The sequence below is a fragment of the Lytechinus variegatus genome, chromosome 3, assembly GCF_018143015.1.
Source record: "Lytechinus variegatus isolate NC3 chromosome 3, Lvar_3.0, whole genome shotgun sequence".
In the NCBI taxonomy this organism is placed as follows: Eukaryota; Metazoa; Echinodermata; class Echinoidea; order Temnopleuroida; family Toxopneustidae; genus Lytechinus; species Lytechinus variegatus.
Genome location: NC_054742.1, coordinates 71,642,135 through 71,662,125, shown reverse-complemented (window position 1 = coordinate 71,662,125; position 19,991 = coordinate 71,642,135). Strand labels below are relative to the sequence as shown.

Below are 19,991 nucleotides of genomic sequence, written 5' to 3'. Positions count from 1 at the left end.
GTTTCTAATGATATATTTTTCATCTTTTTTTACTTTTTGTATTCCGACCTAAAAACCGGACATTCTAAGCACTTCATTTAACTATTAACAGGATGGATATACCTAAACAGTTATATGTATAATGTGAGCACGAAGCGCGAGCTGAAATTGTTGATATTCCTTACATAATGCTTCTCACATATTTGAAACATTGTATATATTTAAGTTATGTATCATAAAATCGAATTCTTATATATACATATGTATATATATATATATTATACAGATATTGCCTACCTAGAGTTTGAATATAACATTTCCTCTCCCGACGGAGTTATATTTTTCCCAAGGGATTATATTTTGCCCGAAGCGAGCAGCGCTGAGGGAAAATATTATCCCGAGGGGAAAATATAGCTTCGGAGGGGAGTTAAAAATTAATGTTATTTATTAAAACGATAGACCACATATATATATATATTATATATATTATTTTAAACAAGTGCACACCTAGTTACCAATAATGCATATAGCATTTCCATTTATTTGAAAGCAAGATAAAAGAGCATTGAAGATTAAATGCTTTGCTCACGGGCATAAGTGCTGCGGCGGGGCTCGAACCCCGGACTTTCCATGTATAGCCAGGCGTATATATATACACACATGTGTGTGTGTGTATATATATATATATACACACACACACACACACACACACATATATATATGTATATATGGGGAGGTACTAGGGAGAGAAGAATGTTGTATTTTGGGAAATACTGCAGTCTCGATCTACTTTTTCTTCAAATCTTTAAGCCGTTTCTTTTTAAAATAAAGTTCTGCGATGAAGTGACGTTAGATAACAAAGAGAGAGAGAAAGAGCTAGAGAGCTGAGAAATGATAAAACAATGATAGGCCTATACAACTCTTGATAGTAGGTTCTTCTTTACAACTACATATTTAACCTAGGATAGGTGTATTTTGGGACAGACCGAGTTTAAGTTACTGGTGGTATGTTTCGATCTACTGCTGATACGGTATAGGCCCTTTGCCTTCTACAAACAATAGCAATGTTATTTTTGCATGTGTGTAGAGGGGGGGGGGGTAAGTCGGGGGGTTAAAGCACACTTGGGTCCTCTACGCATTTATAACTTATATTCATTTCATGATAATATAAGCCTATATAAAATATTTCATATGAAAAAGATGAATCAATATATTATTATCGAGACTTTCGCATAACAGTCCGTGATTGAATATCGGCGCATATTTTGCAGTAGGCAATATAACCATACCATGATTGCAATTATTCATTTCCCGAAAAAAACTTCTTCCCTCGATTGCTACGAACAAATGACTGTCAGAAGATGGATCTTTGTTCTCTTTCCATTCATACACACGCGCTTTGTGCTAGCGCATGAGCAATTATTATAAGCACTAGTTGATCGTACGTAGTGAAAACCCCGGGTGAAAAGCACCTGCTATTTGTATGTACGTAATATATCGGCCTATATATATATCTACTCTTGTTTTCTGAAGACATACACCGTATGTTCCTCAAGCTAGACATTGTTACGGTTCATTTTCATATAAAAGTAGGCCTAGTTCAGTTAGACCTATTTTAACTTGATCATTCAATCAATCTTCATTCATAGGCTATATAAATTTTGTGCCCGAGTATATTATAGGCAAAATGCATACCAATATGTGTCAGGATAAATTTGCATATGCTATTATATGCCAAATATTCGGGAACGGTAGGACTATAGTCAGCCTTTATTGGTTGACCAATCATGAGGTTTATTCTTTGTACAGAATCTGGCCCGGCGTGAGCAGCTGTTGCAATAGCCCGCCTGGAACTGACATGAAACAAAGGCTTGATCGGAGCATGCATGCAGCGCTGCGAAGAAAAAAGCAGGTCTTGACCCGAGCGCGGATCTGGCCCCGCGGCCTTCTGCATAATAAATAAGCCCTGATATGACTATTACTAGGCTAGCTAGCTTGACACACACACAACGGTAACGATTGGGCGTTGGATCGGTCTACATTATGCACGTAGACCTGCACTTAGTACACTGTGCGCATAATGCGTCCTTTCGTGCATATGGTTCGTGTATACGCAGTATTATAGTCCATATGAGCGCTGTACCAAATTAGAGCGGTCTGAAAACACTCACGATTCCTGCTTTTTACCATATTGTTTTGTTGAGTAAAATAGCAAATCTATATACAGTTTTGAAGGTAAAGGACTTTATTGCGGACTGATTGTGTTTACAGGAGGGCTACAGTCCAAACGTCATGGCAAATTCGGGCTCAAATTCGCACCTTACTCCAAGTCGAGGAACTAATTGGAGCCCTGAAGAGATTCGTTCACTCATCGCAGTATGGAGAGCGAGTGATATAAAAAATGGCCTGAGCGGACCTCGAAACCAAGAAACTTACGAGCTCATGTCTACGAGGTTGATCGATAGAGGCTGTGCACGAGATTCCCAACAAATTCGGAGCAAGATTAAGAAGCTGAAAATTGCATACAAGAATGTATTGCGTGGCAGGGAAAGCCGAAAATCTTGCCCATATTTTCAAGACCTCAGTGCAATTCTTGGGGATGGATCTTCGCTTCGTGATCGCCCCAATCGCAGGAAAAATTCCTCGTATTCGAGTACGAGGCAGTCGAGTCGGAGCATGGTGCCTCATCGAGCATTTCGATCGTCAACCTCAACTTCATACAACTCATTTGACGGGGAAACAGACCCAGTTGCTAAAGTGTTTCGTGATGGTAAGAGCTGAAACAAATCATTGTTTTGTTTGTAACCTTTTGTTTTAATCCGGGGATTCCCTTTTTTTATTTCAACGTGACCACCCGGAAGTGCACAAACGCGCGATGATTGAAAACACTAGTGATTGGCAATTTGGCTCAGCCTTGAGCCCACCTTTTTTAATATCTTTCAGACTTTCAGTTTCATGTGTGATGCTGCAGTAATGATGATTCAAACTTAAATATTTGTAATACTAAAAGAAGCCTATTCATCATAGACATACCGGTATGCCTATTACTAGTATTAACTATTTTCCTGTTGAAGAAACTACTACCAGTGCAATTTGATACAACAAACATTGAATATTGCATGCTGATTGATTGATTGTTCATCCATTTCTCCCCTTCCTAACCAACATACCGGTACATGTATATCTCCCCCAAATTAAATATACCAGACTCTGCATAGCCCTCTATTATTTAGTAATTAATGGCAAGACTTCCATATGCCTCTTCCACTAAAAAATATCTTTTTCTACATAGATCTGTAGATTATAGAAAAGGTTTAATTAGTGTATAAAATCTACTAACATGTTCTACTACATTTAACGTTAGATGATAAATCTAATGTAACAGAACATTTTCTCATAAATGATAACATTTGCACAAATTTTGCAGTGATTTGTAAGTCAATTGCAGTGATTTGTAAGTCAATCACATTGAACAATTTATATTTATTTTTATTTATTTATTTTATTTATTTCATAAAATTCCATCAATAAATTATACCCACCAAGTCCAACCAGTAAGAGTTTATACTCTTGTACGATTTCTTTTGCTGTTAAGAATAGGGGAATTTTTTTTCCCTCGTCAGTAAAGCAAAAATTACATTTTTATTGTCTTTGTGCAGTATAGATTTGCCTAAGATTTTTCTTTGTTTCAGTTTCCTGTGGGAAAAATTGGTCAATTGAAAAAAAAATCATTATGTACATGTTATTTTTTACCACTTTTTTTTATTTAGAGAAGACAGAATTATTAAAATTGTGCTTTTGCTACTTTCATGTATTAATTGTACTTAAGTACTCCAGACTGAAAATATATGATTTTAAGTATTGAACAGATATATTGTAAAGAATTAGACAGGCAAAATATGGAAATTCCATGAAAATTGGACAAGGGAATAGGGCCGTGCATGCTCTCGTTAATGGTATCAAAAACAGATTTTCAATATATTACATGTATATGTATTTATATCAGTGAATAATTTTCCTGGTATCGCATCACAATTTGCTTCTCATTTTTGAAAGACTGCTATGCATAAAGTGTTTTGTATATCATATTTTTACATATGATTGTATATTACTTAGTCTAGAGCTTTTCTTTTATGACCAAAAATGCTATTCAAATTTGTAAAGCAAAATCATTCCTTCCTTTTCAAATATCATAACATTGAAATTTCAATAGCCTCACTGACAATTTATCCTTTTTTGCAGTAGTAGTATCATGATGTATTTACAATATCCATTTTTCTATAGCCCTATCATTCTCTTATTCCCACTGCCTACTTATTTTTGTTTTTGTCAAATTCATATATTGCAGCTACTGTCTCACATGTATAGTGTATAAATTATCATGAAATATGAATGATTATAGAAAAGAAATATGATTAATAAAAACATGTTGACAATGTTGAATGACAAGCTAACATGTACTAGTACAGTATGTGTTTTAAGTACGGGGATAATTAATTACTATTCTTTACAAACAGTTCGGAATTCAAAAGGGTGAAAGGAACAGTTACACTTATACCCATTATAATCTGAATAGTATTGAAATTCAGAGAAGGATACCATGAACATTATCAATTCATAGTTCTTAACACACTGACTTCATTTCTACATTTTCAATGCGTAGCTGCAAACTTTGGACACAAGTCTCCACCTCACACATCTAACTCTTCATCTTCGGCTTCTGGTGTTGCTTCTCCTGTTCATGCAAGCAGCACTGTGGCACTTAACAACCATTCTGAGGCTACTAACGGTGTCCACACAGAAACTAACCATGTTGATACAGAAGAAGCAACAGCGACCAGTAAGTTGCTGAACTCAAACGTATTTATTCCTTACACGTATTTAATATATAATCTCAGTCTCTCATCTCATTGTAGCATCTGTCTTGCATGTAATCATTTTCCCTATTCTTTCATTTCATTTCCTTTATATCTGTGATTCCTGGAAATGCAGTTGACTAACAAGAGGTGCTGAATAAAGAAGAAAAAAGGAGAGAATACATAATCTTTTTATCATTTAGAATGGGAGTGTTAATCATCTCAGTCATAAGAAATAAATTTACTTTTAAATGGAAGAAGTTCTTGTTCAGCTGCAAGACATCAAGTGGTCAAATATACCGTGTATTACAGCCAAATGACATTTTTATAAACTTTTGAAGACCCTACCTTTTTTATAAACATGCCTGGATAGAGGTAACTTCAAAAACTTCATCTAATTTTTGTAATATTTTTTTCTTTCTTTGCACTGTAGAAAATAACAGAATCACTTTGGCGCGTCCACCCCTTCCTTAACGAAAAAAAAAAAAATTATTCCATGCAATGGGGTTAGGTGGCAATACTTAATAATTATTTGTAAATATCCCCGAAGAGCGAGAGAGAGAGAGACAGTCATAATGATAATTATAATTTTATATTTAAAAACAAATAACCGACCATTTATCTAAATATTGATAAGGTCTGAACAGGACTGTTGTTGATAAAACTGTTGTTTTATCATTAATTTTGATTGTGTGTGTTTACTTTTTTTTAGTGGATAAGGATCTGTATAGCACATCCTTGGTGCGTAAACCAGCCATCAGTGAGCTTGAGAAGATTTCTAGCCAGTTTGGACTGTGTCTTGGAGACCCTAAGGTTTTGAATGAATATCAGGAAGCCATGGGTGAAATCTTGAAGAAGGTCAACAGACTTGATCGGTTGGCTGAGCCCACCTTGCCCGTCAAGTATCCTAGGACTCCAGGATTTCGCCCTTTGCCAGAGGACAACCCATTCAATGCCTGGTAAGGAATACATCTAATCAGAATAGGGCCCCATCGCATAAAAGTTACTATCATGGTAATTGTGCCATCCAATGGTAACTACCATGGTAACATTGATCAACAGCCAATCACAATCAAGGATTCCATACAAGGTACCATTGCATGGGAAAGTTGAGATAAAGGTAACATTTATGCTACAGGGTCCAGGGGCAAAAAGCTATGGAAGTGTGAAATAAGAAAGATTTTTCCCTTCTAGAGATATTGGTGATACATGGAATTTGTGTGTGTTATGTGTTGTAAATTTACAACTTTGTAGTATTATAAAAGAAGTGAAAAGGTCATTAGTACTGCATCAACTTTGGCATTGTCATATGGTAATTGATCAGTGACCAAGGTGCTATATAGGGATTGGTGTGAGGGAATTATTGTCATCATGAATTGATTCTGCTATTTAGATAATGATGTTATTTCTGTTTTATGATTTGCATAAATTGTTTAGATGATGTGGGTGGCATTTAAGAATAGTTTCCTTCCTTGACTGCTCTAGGCCATTCAATCAAGAATGACATATTTCCTGACTAAGTCCAGCTTCCTGTTCTCTTCTATGATTTTCTTGGCAGGTTCTGGCGGTGCAATATCAAGGGTGCCCCGAGTGGAAGACTCTCCCGCAAGCGTGTGGCCATCAATGACAACATAGCTGTTGCAGGAGTTCCAATGATGGCTGGCTGCCATGCTCTGGAGGGCTACGTGCCAGACTTTGATGCTATCGTAGTCACCCGGATCCTTGATGAAGGTAATTACTGAAATGAAAAAGCTATTTACAGTGTAATGCGTGATTATCATGAATACTTCCTCTGTTTTGTTGTATGTTGATTTGTACCTAGAATTGGAAGCCACATGCATCGTGCCTTTGATATTTGGAAGTGGATAAAATCTTTACATTTCATACTTTTGGGGAAATACTTCACTTGTTTCCAATGGAAAAGACATAATGCAAAGTCCAACTATTACGTAATGATGCATGATTACTATGCTACTGTTAGATATTTTATTCAAAATTCTGTTAATTGTATATAAATCATTTATCGGTCAAGCCCCACATTACATTACATTACAATCACACAGTCGAATCCTGCGAAGTTCCACAGATAAATTATTGTTTCAGATCCCATTTCACAATACAAAAGTCACACTTGGTGATCGTGCATTTGCACTTGCTGCCCCCAAACTATGGAATAGCCTGCCAATTGATATAAAAAGCTCTCCATCCTTGGCTCTCTTCAAATCAAAATTAAAACCATATCTCTTTAGTTAAGAAAATATGCTGTGTAGACATAAGTAAAAAGAGCTCTGAACAAGCGCAGCTGAATATATCCATATAAAAGCTGTGCTATACAATTTAATGTTTATTATCATTATCATTATATTAAGTACTTCAGTTACATTTAATTTTATTCATAGAAAGGACATCAATATTCCTCTATGAGGTAAAAAAATACACAGAGATACATAGAAAATAAATAGCATTCAGAGAAAAAGTATAAATACACATTATAATGTAGTAATAAGTCGTACATGTATCATAAAATCTATGTAATCAACAAGATGCATTAGGAATAATGGAATCCTCTGTGTGAAGAAACAATAAAGATTACCGTATGTGCACGTTTGATTTTGGTAAATAAGGGATTGGTGACTGTAAAGATTCTGTTTTAATATTGTCCCAGGTGGCACCATCCTGGGAAAGTCGATGTGTGAGAACCTGTGTTTCTCTGGAGGAAGCTTTACGAGTGCCAAGGGACCCGTGTGCAATGCTTACAATGTGGCCAAGAGTGCAGGAGGGTCGAGCTCCGGTGGAGCTGTATTGGTAAGCCGCCAAACACCTTTCATCAGATAGAACATGCTAGCATCATTACTTGCATAGCCAGCTGAGCAGGTGCTGTCATACTTGCTACTATAAACATGGTAGAAAATATGAAGCTCTGTGGCATGCGCATGTGTGTTTTGCCTAGTGCCGATTGGCAACCGTGCCTCCTGTTGGGAACGTATTGCTAATATGTAGTTCAATAAATAAAATAAATGACAGTATAATTTCATTATCTGTAACCTATACTGTACATGTTTATTTATGCTTCATGGTTGTATAAGTTTCATTAAATCCGCATATAAGTTCAAAACCTTCAAATCATTCTATATTTTTTAGTCAGGTTCAGTTAATAGAGAATCAGTAATGAATTATCGTCAAAAGGCAGCATTATGTACATGTGTGCTATGGAAAACACTGAATGCTCCCCACTCTGTTATAAGTTAATGTTTTTTACATAATTTTCAATGTTATAATGGAACTCTCGAATTCCAATATATGGAGATTATTCATTGAATTTAGATCCATTTTCCACAAAGAATTGCCATCCATTAAAAAACACACAACTTTTATATTGGGTTAGACTCTATAGCACAATTTTAGTCATTGATCAGGAAACTGTTAATTGACAATCAAGACAATTGTTGATGTTTTTGCTTTTAAAATATTGCCGGCAAAGATCAAAGGTGTTGGACATCTGCTGTTACCATTTCCCTGTGTAAACTGATAGTTGCAAATCTTTTTGTATAGTGGCTATGAACTTTATCCCTCGGCTGCAATTACCTTGTCTTTGTATCAAGTCTTTGAGTGTAGAGAGAATTAAGTTTTAAAGGGAAACCGTTGCTAAAAAAGGTATCAATGTAATACAACTCTTTATTAAATGTTTCTCGTTTAGAAATATGAACCTTTATAATAATACTTGTATTGCATTGTCTCGACACCTCAGGTTGCGTGCAATGAAGTTGATATGGCAATTGGTGGAGACCAGCGAGGCTCCATCCGCGTTCCTGCCAGCTGGAATGGAATAGTTGGCCTCAAGCCTAGTTATGGTCTAGTGCCATATACTGGGGCTATGTCCATAGACCCATCCCTTGACCATGTTGGACCAATGGCACGCAGTGTCCATGACTGTGCTCTGATTCTTGAGGTAAGATTAGAGTTGGATTAACCCTTATTTACCACACAAAGTTTGTGATTGTCGTGCAACCACCCCACATCACAACACACTGGATGAGGTTTCTTTTTTCAAGTCTTCTGCATCTTTTGGTACCAAGTTGAAGGAAATCAGACAAGGGGTTGCAATGTCGTGGTTCATTGTGTAATCACATGCCCGCTCGCAAGAACAAAAACAATTTTAGTGCAGGCTAATTGAAAATACTGATTTCATAAATTATCGCAAGATGCTGATAACTTCACATCCTGAGCTATTTGGCCCATACTTTCTCATTTGAAATTGATCAAAATTACATCCTTGAACACATTCAGTCATCAAAGCGATGACATGGAAAATTACAAAATAATTGATGCTGCTTGACATTTTGTTTTTCAAAAACGATGTGGGCATTGTTGAAAATGCATTTGACCAACTTTGCAAAGTGTTTGGCATCAGAACTTTAAATTTGAGGAAAAATCAACAGAAAAATTGTTGCCACCACCAAAAAAAAGAAAGGAAAATATTTGTGACACCCTTTACATGTGTGCAATTGCAAAATGTCACCTATCGTGCAAAGCAGTTTCTTGTAGAAATTAATACTATCGGTGTTTCTTTGATTTTAATGTTTCCCATCTTTCAGGCAATTGCTGGTCACAATGATGGCTTGGATCCCAGACAGCCCCGTAGTATCGTAGTACCAGAATACACCAAGGAGGTAAGTGTCAGTATATTGAAGTGAAATGTTTGAAATTATGGACATCAATAACACCTGGCAATTAACAGTGATTATATACCCCTATATTTGAATCTAATTTTTGAAGAAAAAATAGTTATTGATTTCTTTTATCCGACTTCTGAAATAAAGAAAAGCATATTAAAGCTTGTTAGTCAGCAATAGAATAGTTGGTTTGGGTATTCTATAAGGTCCATGGTAATATATGACGATATTCGTTGATAAAAATCTTTGAAAAATAGAATACATGGCCCTTCAGCTACTGATTTCGAGTAAAAGGTCTTGATCCTTTGTATTATGCATACATGATTAGTCTTATGTAATTAATTTTCGAAGTGTTGAATCAAACAATTTGTGTAGATAATGTCACTGATGACCTTGTGCGTTCATCTGGTCGATTGCCAGGGTGTTGACACCTCAACCCCCCCCCCTCCAGCATCATCGACGAGAATAGCCTATCTTGATTAGGGATTATTGTAATCTGCCTCTCTAATGAAGATTCTTTTCTCTTGAGATATAGAAACCATATTTTTATTCAGAATTTCAATTATATTTTCAATTATTTTAGTTGAGCCAGTGTAGCCTGGAAGGAATCAAGATAGCCATTCTAAAAGAAGGATTTGGTCAGCCTCAGTCTGACCCTAAGGTTGACACCCTGGTGAGGAAAGCCATAGATCAGCTAGCCTATGCTGGAGCTCAGATCACAGAGGTCTCTATACCTCTACATGTTGAATGTAAGTTACATTCTTTATCTCTCGCTCCTGCCGAATGTAAACAACAAAATCCTTCTTTACATGAATAAACAACTTGAGCATTGAATTACTGATGTGTTGCTAAACAAAAATCAGTGGGTCAATCAAACAAACTAAAGCATATTTGTGTTTGTGATGTTTTATACTTTTATTATATCCTCTAAAAATCATTGTTGATTGTCAGGATATTTTATGAATCTTGGGCTAGCTGTTGCTCTCCCTACATGAAATATGTAGACCAATTTAATACCGCTTATACTATAGTGTCTGATAATTGAACCACATATATTTCTTTTCATATGATTGGGTCGTATGACTTGCATGTTGAATTATATGTAGGGGAAGGCGGGGTAAGTTGTGACACTTTTTGCATTTTGCATGTTAGAATTGATATGACTAGTACTATTGTAGAAATAAGTACCTTGCCTTTAAATTTGATTCTTGGGAAATGTTTTTCACCTACATATAACTTTCTACCCCCACACTGAAAGTCATTGTGACCTTTGAAAAAACCGGTGTCAAATGGCTCAACTTGCCCCATATATGGGGTAAGTTGTGCCACTGTCTGGGGGTAAGTTGAGCCACAAAAACTACGTACAAAATGTACGGGGAGAACCAGCGTGTCAATTTTTTGTTTAGAGTCTTTTCACTTGCTAATTCTCTATAAATAATAACATCATTTAAAAGGAAAAGAGCAGTCATGTAAATTTGCTCCTTTCAACCTGCATTTCAATCAATTTTTATGGTTTGTTTGTTTTTTAAGATACATTAACATAAGAATTACCATGGCTCAACTTGCCCCATGCTGTTTGGCTCAACTTACCCCAGTCCGAACTTAGTGCGATAATTTTGTATCCACACATTTATTATTCATCTATCATATAAAAGACTATGACAAGAATGAAGATCCATACCTGGACTAACAATGTTGTTATCATGTCTTTACTATATTTAAAGACATGTGTGTGAATGAAGTACTTATCTATTTCACACTCTTTTTTTACTTTTTTGGCTGAAATTCATACTTTTCCCTCTAAAAAACTACTTTTTGTTTCAAAGTGGAAAACAATGTGGTGGGGTTAGGGGTTATGCTATGGGTCATTAATACATGACACCACCACAATGTCTGACTCATTCATTATTGGCCTGGGGCTGGTGGCTCAACTTGCCCCTATGCTCAACTTACCCCGCCTTCCCCTACATTTGTATACACAGCAATTTTTCATGGGTTGTGAATTGTTTACAGGTACAAACATATGGGCAGCCATTGCTTATGAAGGACTTCTTGATAACACCATTATGACCGGAGGTGAGTTTGAATGACTGATTTAATATTATACAGTATAAATTACATGTAAATCTTAGCTCTTAGTGTCTGGAGAATGATAATCAACATTTTGCCATTCTTTGCTTTACAAAATAAGATTTTTTGAAAAGTGACATATTAATGCCTTTACTTTTTACTCAACTCATATATCAACTCAAATGATCATGGACGGAGAAGTTTGACACAGACTGTAATTCACTGTAGAATAAGTGGGTATTACAAAAGCGTTATTTGATGAGGTGTTAACATAAAAGGTGATAACTTCAAAATAAATGGTGATCTTTGTTGGTTTGATTCTGCTTTGGTCATTCGTCCTGCTATTAAAATGACCAATTTCTACTTCCAGGTGTTGGTACAGGATATCGTGGCTTCTATCCTACCAGTATGATGAGTTCAGCTGGAAAATCACTCAAGGCTAGGGTCAATGACCTCAATCATTCTCAGAAGGTATTCTTTGATATTCATCTGTATATCTTATTTTAGTTGATTCTTAAATGTTAAATGCATTTTGTTAATGTCTGATTATGAATTTCTCGTAACATATCGTATCCTATCCATTCTGGTTGAGCATTGCACAGGGTATTAAAAGAGATAATGTTAAAATCTTTACATCTGTTATTTGGTTAAATGTTATTTTATTCATTATCATAAAGATAAATGAAGGGCACTGGATAAAATAATGCCTAACTTCATTTGATATGGGAACTGAAATGTACATAATGGTATGAAGATTGATGCATGTATTTATACAACACGAATATTTTGAATACATGTGTTAAATGTATTCAGTGCATATGTCAGTAACTGTTTGGTTTAATTTGGAAAGTTTTTGCAGGATTGTATCAAGTTAAGTGTTCTATCTGTATCATGATTAATCATTGCACTTTGTTGATTCTCAATATCATTTTACTTCAGATTGCAATGCTGATGGGGCAATACATGAAGACCAACTACCAGAGCCAAGTCTATGGCAAGGGCCAAAACATACGTCTACTCCTCACCCAGGCCTATGACGATGTTTACAAAGATTATGATGTCATTGCCATGCCAACCGTCCCTTTTACTGCCACCGACCTACCCAAAAAGAATTGCTCCTTGTCAAGTAAGTGAAAAAAGTTTAAGAGCTTCCAGGCATATGAGTTTCTGGATATCATTATCCCCAATATCCCATGTGCCACATTGTTTTTTTTTTTTAAGTCAGAAATGTATTTCTCATTGGAGAGAAATTTCCTGACTTTGATAAAAGGAAGTAGACTATTAAAGCTTATCCCATGGAGATATAACAAAATTATGTTTATTGTATAATATCTAAGTCACATTTAGAAATTCATTCCATATATCACACCTTGTTTCATATTCTCTTGTGAACTCTGAAATGTTATTCTATTTTTGGATAATACGTGGTATATTCCTAATTATGGCAATAATAGCTGAAGACTTATGATTTGCTGTAATAATAGTAAGACGTGCAAGAGGGGTCAAAGTCAAAGTGGCAGAATGGGTTAGTCAGTGTAAGTATGCATTAGTACTCTTGGAAATGTGGGCTCGTCGTGGTCTAGTGGTTCTAAATCTCGCCTTTTAAACAGAGGGCCGTGGGTTTGAATCATAGCCAAGGCGTGTTTTCCTTCAAAAATTTATCCACAATGTGCTGCACTCAATCCAGGGGGGTGTTTCACGAAGATTTAAGTATGACTTAGAGTCGCACTTAAATGTCTAGTTGCGCGCAGTATAAAAGGCATGACATCATTGGTCAGATCATGCCAAGAGGACGCGCACTACTGCGTATTGATCAATAAGATTGCGCGTTGCATATCATGTACGCGTCGACATTTAAGTGCGACCTAAGTCAGGGCTCGACACTAGCGGCGGTCCGACGGTCCCAGATCGGTAAAAATCGCTGTTGGGCCAGTAGATTTTCAGAAATTGGAAGATTTACTGTGTGACGATGACCAGTAAAAAATATTGTCGGGCCAGTAATTTTTCCAAAAATAGCAAGATTTAAGGGTCCGACATGACCAGTAATAAAAACCATTGTTGGGCCAATAACTTCCAGAAATGGTCAAATTCACAGCAAACCATTTCCCCCGTTCAATTCTGCAATTCACACACAGAATACACACAGAATGAATCGCACGTGTTACTAGAGTACTATACAGCATGCGTACAGTGTACATGTAGTCAGCCACACAATCCACATGGTGAATTCTCCACTGGCCGCACGAACGAAGCCTGGCTAAACTCTGGCAGAAATCTCTCACAGAACTGTCAAAATTCACGGTTCATACTCATGAAAGGCTCTTATAATGTCCATATTTCCTAAAAATTGGAGTAACTCTGTCATCTGTAAGCAGTAAAAGGGTAAATTTTCACTTCTGTTTGGTTCAAACAGATCGGGTCTCGGGTGGTATCGTCTGAATACATATAGCCCCACATATGCATTTATGTGTGTGTTGATACACTTGGTTTCTGACTTTCTTTCGTAGCTATTTTAATTGAGCCAAAAAAGAAACAAATTATTTATGATAATAGTTTTAGCTTTCTTCCTCTGTTTTCTTCCTGTTTTCTTTCCTTCTTTCTTTTCAATCTTTTAATTTTTTTTCTCTATTTCTTTCTTTCCTTCCTTCCTTCTTTCCTTCCTTCCTCCTTTCCTTCCTTCCTCCTTTCCTTCCTTCTTTCATTCCTTCTTTCCTTCCATCCTTTCTTTCTTACTTTCCTTCCTTCTTTCCTTCCTTCTTTCCTCCCTTCTTTCCTCCCTTCCTTCCATCCTTTCTTTCCTTCCTTCCTTCTTTCCTTCCTTCTTTCCTTCCTTCCTTCTTTCCTTCCTTCCTTCTTTCCTTCCTTCTTTCCTTCCTTCCTTCCTTCTTTCCTTCTTTCCTTCCTTCCTCCTTTCCTCCCTTCTTTCCTTCCTTCTTTCCTTCCATCCTTTCTTTCTTACTTTCCTTCCTTCTTTCCTTCCTTCTTTCCTCCCTTCTTTCCTCCCTTCCTCCTTCCTTCCATCCTTTCTTTCTTTCCTTCCTTCTTTCCTTCCTTCCTTATTTCCTTCCTTCTTTCCTTCCTTCTTTCTTTCCTTCCTTCTTTCCTTCCTCCCTTCTTTCCTTCCTTCTTTCCTTCCTTCCATCCTTTCTTTCTTACTTTCCTTCCTTCTTTCCTCCCTTCTTTCCTCCCTTCCTTCCTCCCTCCTTCCATCCTTTCTTTCTTTCTTACTTTCCTTCCTTCTTTCCTTACTTCTTTCCTTCCTTCTTTCCTTCCATCCTTTCTTCCTTCTTTTCTTCCTTCCTTCCATCCTTTCTTTCTGACTTTCCTTCCTTCTTTCCTTCCTTCCTTCTTTCTTTCTTTCCTTCCTTCCTTCCTTCTTTCCTTCCTTCCTCCTTTCCTTCCTTCTTTCCTTCCATCCTTTCTTACTTTCCTTCCTTCTTTCCTTCCTTCTTTCCTCCCTTCTTTCCTCCCTCCTTCCTCCCTCCTTTCTTCCATCCTTTCTTTCTTACTTTCCTTCCTTCCATCCTTTCTTTCTTTCTTACTGTCCTTCCTTCTTTCCTTCCTTCCTTCTTTCCTTACTTCTTTCCTTCCTTCTTTCCTTCCATCCTTTCTTTCTTTCTGACTTTCCTTCCTTCCTTCTTTCTTACTCTCTTCGTTTCTGTCTTGCTTTCTTTTTGTCCTTCATTCCTTCGTTTTACGGGGGGGGGGGTCACGAAAGGCTAGAAAAATAAACTTGCGCCTTTTTTTAAATGTTTTCTTTACTTTTTGGGACCAGTAGATTTTAGGTTCGGACCAGTAAAAATTTGAAAAACTGGGTATCTACTGGTCCGACATGAATAGGTTGGACCAGTAGAAAAAATGGGTTAGTGTGGAGCCCTGCCTAAGTCATACTTAAATCTTTGTGAAACACCCCCCAGGTGAGGTAAATGGGTACCTGGCAGGATTAATTCCTTGCATGCACTGAGCGCTGGTGATGGTATCTCGAGCTAAAGCCGGGTTAATAGTAGCAAGCGCTTTGTATCCTCAGGCAAAAAGCGCTTTAGAAATCCAGCTATTATTATAAGTCCACTTGTATAATATAGGGACAGTGATTTTCCGTTTCAAAAAATTGCCTTTTCCGTTTCAGAAAATCTCAAATTCCGTTTCAGCACGTCAGAAAACGGAAATTCCGTTTCCCCATAGACTTTGTACACACGGAAAAGTGACAATTCCGTTTCCAAATTGAATAGCAAAATGAACGTACACTCGCACTTGTCAAACTTTATATCTGCTACTGTACCAACAACATAATAGAATCCGTTCTAATCGGATCTATGCGGGTGTAAATAATATTTTTACAAAGACATTTAGCATGCATACATCCTCACCTTTCACATCATTAGCATTATTTCACGGTGAAATGATTTTTCATTGATAATTTGGGGGGTTTTCTGACATCGTTATCATCAGTCAACGGCTTTTGCCAATCCGCCATCTTGGATTTAAGACCATGATATCGTGCTGTTACATCTTCAAACGTAGAGGGCAGCAACACACGACCGTGCATAGTTGGAACGATATGTGTACAGTGCAGTGAAGCCCAACCCGGCCGGCTGGCCGGGTACGGGCGGGGGGTACTGTACAATCGAGTGTGCTATTGTCGGGTGCAGTCATTATTTGTGAATTGTCATGATTGTAGCGAAGTGAGATCGTGTTTTCTGGGGTTTTGTGGCCATTTAATATTTTCATTTTGTTGTGATTTTGGAGTAATTTCTGTTGTTATTCTGTGTATTTTGAGGGAAAATGCGTTTTCCGTGATTTTCCGTTTCAAATGCCACTTTCCGTTTCAAAAAGCATTTTCCGTGAATTCCGTCCGTTTTCCGCGATCGCGGAAAATCACTGTCCCTAATAATAGAGTTTTCATCAGTGTAATTGAATATGTTTGTATATAAATATATTTGTAACATTCAGGGTTGACCTAATCGCAGGTTTGATGAGAATACCCCCACCCCTCAGTTTGTCTGCTTAGAAGCCAAAACTGTAAAATATGACAATAATTGCAATAGACAGAAAGTTAACATTCACGTTCGATCCCATTTGCAATTACAGAATTCCTTGAACTGTCGACCAACATGATGACCAACACGATGGCCGCCAACTTGACCGGTCATCCCTCACTGACCATCAATGCAGGATACCTGGACACCCAACCTGTTGGTCTTCTCTTGACTGGACGTGTCTTTGAAGAGGTCTTACTCCTGCAGGTGGCGAGTACCTTCGAGAAGGTCAGAGATGAAGCGTAAGGCAGTGCCGTGCCATTCACACATGATTCATTCCAGTGTATTGACAGAAAGATTGTTCCTGTGCCTGTTGTTTAGCTTGTAAAAACATAAAGAAAAGTTAGATTTCATAAAGCAAGGGTTGTCATGAATAAAAAAAAAAGTATGATAACAGGTGTTACTGGACAATGTGTGGTTAAAGAGAAATTCCAGTAGTTGCCGTAAACACTGATTTCATGAGAAAGTCTGTAAAACAAGGCTTAATTGTCAGTATATCATCGAGGATCTAGATCTGGTACAGTTACATTAACTGAACTTTGTGAAATCTTGAAATCTACGCTGAAAAATGTTCACACCCAAGATCCCCAACACAGATAAGCGCATGTGGGACAATGTATAATTATTGCTTAGAGCGTCGGGCCTGACGCTCTACCCGAATCCTGTGCTAATTTGCTGATTTCTCAGCAATTACACAATTCTTCCAGAATCCTTTGGCACATGCGTTTTATTTATACAGACACTTTGGTGGTCGTTTTATTGGATTCTGTACGAACTCATTTTGATATCGTTACCAAAACTAGCATTTACCTTTAATCTTCACAAGAACTGTTTGGTTTAGAAGATTTGGACAGATGAGGAAGATGAAGCAGATTTAGAAATGATTAGGCCAGAAAATCAGAGTGATTCCTGTACTAAGATGCCAGGAATTTGCCTGACAGTTGCAGGGATGTAATTCCACTATTCTGAACCCAACTACCTTTGTCAGGAATAACAGTGTAAATTCATGCATGTTATGCAACCTTGAATTTGGTGTCCATTCTATCAAACAAGTTCGATTGATACAAAAGATAAAAATCAAACAAGCAGGTCACTGAAATTTCATCCAAATGAGTGGTAAAATTAGGGTTGTGGTATTTTTAAAATTTCACATCATATCACTATATACTAGTACATGCCACAGCATGATATGCAAATAAAGATTCGATGTCACACACACACACTTTTTTTTGTATTTTATTATATGGCATGAAATATTTGAATTTTCTAGAATTGATGATTCTACATGCTGAAAGTGTAGTCCAACCATATTTTACATTGTTGGTAAAAAAAACATTTGTAATGAAATAGAAAAGTGGGTGTTTGACATCACAGATTCGCTCAGAAACCATACCTTACAATGTGCATATTTATTTATTGAAATCAACTTGTTGTTGGGGTGGACTTCTCCGTAATAAAACTCATCACATATTTAAGATTTAGTGTTGATATGTTGCTGGTTGCAACTGTTTACAATGTGAGAAAGAATTGCACTACATGTAGTTGCTATAAAGTAAAACAATGAAATTTTAAGACAAAATTTTGACAACGGAAGAAGCACCCTAATGCAAATGATTACTGTGTATTCACTTTGAGCATTTTGTATATTGTATTTGTCGTTGTCCCACTTTAGTGACTCAAAATATGCAAAATTCGATGTTTTCATTATTTTTTATTCGAAGTTATTAGGGAGTCAAAAGATGCACATGAAGGTGTTGAGATGTTGCGATATTTAATCAAGATTGATGGGAAATTGATGCGAGATTCAAGAAAGATGTAAATAATCAAAAGCATTCCACTACTCTTGCCAGAGTCGGGCTTGGTAGTTCTTTATGTTTTTATGTGTTTGTGTTGAAGTAGAACAGACTTTGTACATCTGTTATGTTCCATAGATATTTCTTTTCAGGATAAGTTTTACATGAGAAAGGATGATTGCATGAATAAAAAGAGGGTGGTTTCAATATTTTATTTAAAATGATTAGCATTATTAAACACTCACTGGATGGAAAGGTTGACATAATTTTTATGAAAAGAGAGATGCCAAGAACATTGAAATTCATCAATACTGGACTAGAGCATCATTTTTTAAAATGTTATATTTCTAAACACATCATTATCGACAAATGTTTACTCAACAATATCAAGAAAGTGCCAACTTTTAAACTGCAATTGTGCAAACATTAGATTTCGTGTAGATGTTATCAATGACCTACTGAATTATCGGTAGAAAGCTGCACTGCACAATGGATCTATCACCTTGTGGATGGCTATTAGATGTGACTTCGTAAATGTGTGAAAAAAAATTGTGGAAAGTAAAATACGGTATAGGTATTCAAAGTTGCACTTTGTAGATAAGGTTGGATTACAAAGAGACATTGCTATAATGCATCTGTATTACTATTAAGCACATTGGTTGTTGGTAATATGTTATGTTTTGTAAGTGATCAGACTGGTTTTAAAATTTTCAATACCTGAGTGGTGAATTGCTTATTTTCTTTTGCAATCTACAATAATGAGTATGATTCCTATCTCAGCATAATTACATAAAAAGGGAAGATCTTTGAAGGAAAAGTGGAGAACTGTGCAATTTTGATGTATAATTTTCAAACTTTTTCATATTTTGAAAACTGGTCCCACCTATGGTATGTCCTGGTAAATATAAAAGGATATAGTGCGTGTGGAAGCCTCTTGCTTTAATAGAATCTTGTGGAAATTAGCTGTGATTTCTAACTGATTGAGAATTACTATGTGATAGTTATAGACTAAAAGTTTTTTTCCATAATTAACACAGAAAATCAAGGAAACTGTTAAAAACAGAATTTGATTTTGTGAAGCAAAGAAATCGAGGCTCAATTTTAGACATTCAAAATTCATTCTAATTGTACAATTTTAGAAAAGCACTTTGTTATGTTATATCTTGTTCTCTATCAATTTTAATAGCATCTCTGTTGTGCAGCTTAAAGTCTGTTGCCAAAACAAGCACTCTTGTAATTCTAGCAAGCCGCACTCTGTTTACATTTTGTGAAAGTCTTGCAATTAAGTGAAAACTAAAGCAAACGATTAATGTATTCATGATTTTCTGTTTTACTTTATTTTGAATTTCAGATATGAGTACTTTAAATTTTGAATTTCAGATATGAGTACTTTAAATTTTGAATTTGTTACAATAGTTGATAAGTATTTTTTAATTTGAATTTTTATTGAATTAAATTTCATTTCCCCTGCAAGTAATGCAGTGAATAGTTCCATAGCCAATTTGGATTAAAGTGTAGATTAAATGCATTTTCACCATATTGTTGATTTGAAAATTTTATGTCGAAGCTATAAATAGCGAGCTT

General features: G+C 36.3%; 1 protein-coding gene across 2 annotated transcripts; it reads left to right on the top strand.

Moving 5' to 3' along the window:
• Window positions 1-1,856: 1,856 nt before the first annotated feature.
• LOC121411858 (amidase-like) lies at window positions 1,857-17,106 on the top strand. 2 transcript variants are annotated; one of them, XM_041604741.1, is made up of 12 exons: window positions 1,857-2,749; window positions 4,643-4,819; window positions 5,548-5,794; window positions 6,394-6,566; window positions 7,501-7,640; window positions 8,584-8,784; window positions 9,431-9,505; window positions 10,092-10,257; window positions 11,522-11,584; window positions 11,949-12,049; window positions 12,518-12,704; window positions 16,667-17,106. In XM_041604741.1, the coding sequence occupies exons 1-12, from the start codon at window positions 2,272-2,274 to the stop codon at window positions 16,858-16,860; spliced, it is 2,202 nt and encodes a 733-aa protein (XP_041460675.1). In that variant the 5' UTR covers window positions 1,857-2,271; the 3' UTR covers window positions 16,861-17,106. The 2 variants fall into 2 exon arrangements, with proteins under 2 accessions (XP_041460675.1, XP_041460676.1); XM_041604742.1 differs by lacking the exon at window positions 4,643-4,819 and having other exon boundaries at window positions 1,861-2,749.
• Window positions 17,107-19,991: the final 2,885 nt, after the last annotated feature.